The following is a 2,768-nucleotide window of genomic DNA, read 5'->3' on the forward strand; positions in this document are numbered from 1 at the left end:
AGTGACCAGCCCGTTGCCATAGGAGAGAGGACCCCTTCCAGAGGGACAGTCTGAGAACTTCGAGAACTTGGCCCAGGCCTGGGAGAGGGGAGGATTTGGCAGGGGGAGATGGAGAAATGGGAAGCACAGACAAGAGGAGGCAAGAAAACGGGAGGAGCAGGGCTGAGACTCGGATGAGGCCAGCAAAGCACTTGCTTCAGGTGTACGATTTAAGGAGGTGCCAAGAAATTCAGAAACAAATGATATCTTAATACAGTATCTTTTTTTAAAAAATCACAATTAATGCAAAATTTTATGATAGACAAAATATCAAAGTTTTAGATAAAGACAGGATCAATAATAATGTCATTATTGTCCTGGGCCATATTAGAATCTGTGGAAAAAGGAAGAGTGAATAATATTTTATTCAGAATTTCAAAAATCTGTTCACCCTAGTGACCACCCTAGTCGTGGCCCTGAGAGAAGCCTGAGTGGTGAGGCTTAGCTGGGTTTGGGGGCCACGAATGGAGCTGTGGGTGCTGACATGGGGGTGGGCTGGGGTCAGAGTGCTGGGGGCCCTGCATGCTGGCTACAGACTTTCTTCTTGGACCTACTCCACACCTCTCCACCCTGATGGCCCGTCTGCCTTCCCCTCCCTTTCACTTTGAGTTCAGCTGGACCACGGGCACTTTCCACGAGCCTCCAGGGCTGCCTACGGCTCCCTGCCCCCCGCCCACCTCATGGTCTCCGCCCGCCCACCTTCCCTACTGGACTGCAAAGTCCCTCAGGGCAGGGACTGCGTTTGCCTCATCCTTGTGGGTCTGGTGCAGGATAGCCCTGAGCTAAATGTTCCTTGAGCAAATGAACAAATAAATGTTTACTATCAGAGGCATTTCCTGATAGAAAGAGATGGAGGCGCTTTCAGCATCCCATCGTCTTCATACCTTTCTCTTCCACTTTTGGATGGGTGCATTAGGGGGCTCTCCCTGGACCCCTTTTGAGCAGAAGTAGATGGAGAGCTTCCTGGGACACATTCTCATTGCCCTACTGCCTGCCTTTGCCCATGCTATTCCCGCCACCGCCAGGCTTTCCCCCTTGCCCACCCCTCATGGCCAGAGCCTCTGCCAGGCCCCATAGCAGTGCTCCGGGAGGTGCACCAGGACCCTCTCTCGTAGAGGGCTCCCTCCCATCATCTCTAGAAGCACTTCTGCTGTGCCTTCATGAGTTAGTTGCAGAGGTGTCTTTTCTCCCCCACTGAACCAGGAGGCAGCCAGAGGGCAGAGGTGGGGCTTTTCCCATGTCTGATCCTTCTAGAACAGAGTTGCTGCTAGCAGTTTACAGTTTTGCTGTTAGTGAGGACTGTTCATCATAAAGATTCCCTATATTTATGATTGACAAAAGCAGTCTAGAGCCATGATGTTACTGCATCCTAACGATAGCCTATGTGGTAGGAAGAGTGGGTAAATCAATCACCCGCTTGGGGCAGATGAAGAGCCTGAGGCCCCAAGCAGGACGTGTCCGGCACGAGATGACCAAGCCAGGTGGGGACAAGCGTGGGTGGTCTCCCACCTCTTGCTGGGTCTGCACCCTGAGTGTTCTGTACCCCTCCCTGAGAACACAACCTGGCCACACCCTCTCGGCTCTTGTCTCCCGCCTGACTGAGCAGAGTGCATCAGTACAGACCATGGCATGCTCCTGTGCCAACTGTCCCTCCCCCCACCTGAGGCACGAAGCCTTCCCTCCCCATGCTGTTTCTTCAGGTACTGATATAAGAAACGCCTCCCAAGTTACCATCTAAGAGGCTGTTCCAAGATACAGAGATGCTAGAAGGTAATATCTGCATGGAATGGTTCTGTCTCCTCAGTCACATTGTCCTGTCTGTCTCTTCATATAGCTTATGGACAGTCATCAGTTCATTGACTGATGATGGAGCCCTTCAACCCATTAGCGTTTAGGGAGGACCTGCTGTGCACCAGGCCCTGACCTGGGTGCTGAGCAGGGCAGCACGAACCCTACGAAGGTGCATAGGGCCCTGCACCCAGAGGGACAGCCTGCTGGACTCGCTTCCCAGAACAACTCAGACTGGGAATCACACTCAGAAACTCCAGACAGACACCTCCCCAGATGTGGGGGTGTAAGCTGCTGGGCTCCCTGGGGCAGCACTCTGGGGAGCTGGGGTGGGTTGTCGGGCAGGACTCACCTCTGCTCGCTTCTCCAGGCATCATCATCATGATGACACTGTGTGACCAGGTGGATATTTACGAGTTTCTTCCATCCAAGCGCAAGACTGACGTGTGCTACTATTACCAGAAGTTCTTCGACAGCGCCTGCACGATGGGCGCCTACCACCCACTCCTCTTTGAGAAGAACATGGTGAAGCACCTCAACCGGGGCACGGACGACGACATTTACCTGCTTGGAAAAGCCACGCTGCCTGGCTTCCGGAGCATTCGCTGCAGAGCATAAGCTGCCTGGCCAGGCCCCCTCACCCTTCTCCATCGGGCATTTTACAGCTGGCCTCCTGGCCACCCTGGGCCCAGGAAGGCTGTTCCTGAATGATCACTGCCTGCGCTCCAGGCAGCAAGAACCTTCAGGAATCCAAGGGCAGGGACCCAGGCCCAGCCTGCCCTTTTGTCATGGGGGTGTGTGCATCGAGAGCTTCCCACCACACTCATGTACACATGCCTAGGATTCCTTCCAGTCAGAGTCTTCTCTGCCCCTCCCCTGCACAGGTAAATGCAAGATCCACCTTTCCCAGCAGGGCTGCCAAAGCTGGGCTGCTTTCCCTA

General features: G+C 53.9%; 1 protein-coding gene across 1 annotated transcript in view; it reads left to right on the plus strand.

Moving 5' to 3' along the window:
• Positions 1-2,746, plus strand: part of ST6GAL1 (ST6 beta-galactoside alpha-2,6-sialyltransferase 1) — a 39,151-nt gene extending 36,405 nt beyond the window's left edge. Inside the window, exon 6 of the mRNA XM_007448421.1 lies at positions 2,198-2,746. Within this exon, the coding sequence (XP_007448483.1) occupies positions 2,198-2,445 (248 nt within the window). The 3' untranslated portion in view covers positions 2,446-2,746. The remainder of the gene's footprint in view (positions 1-2,197) is intronic.
• The last annotated feature ends 22 nt before the right edge of the window (positions 2,747-2,768 follow it).

Source organism: Lipotes vexillifer, unplaced genomic scaffold, assembly GCF_000442215.2.
Source record: "Lipotes vexillifer unplaced genomic scaffold, Lipotes_vexillifer_v1.1 scaffold388, whole genome shotgun sequence".
In the NCBI taxonomy this organism is placed as follows: domain Eukaryota; kingdom Metazoa; phylum Chordata; class Mammalia; order Artiodactyla; family Lipotidae; genus Lipotes; species Lipotes vexillifer.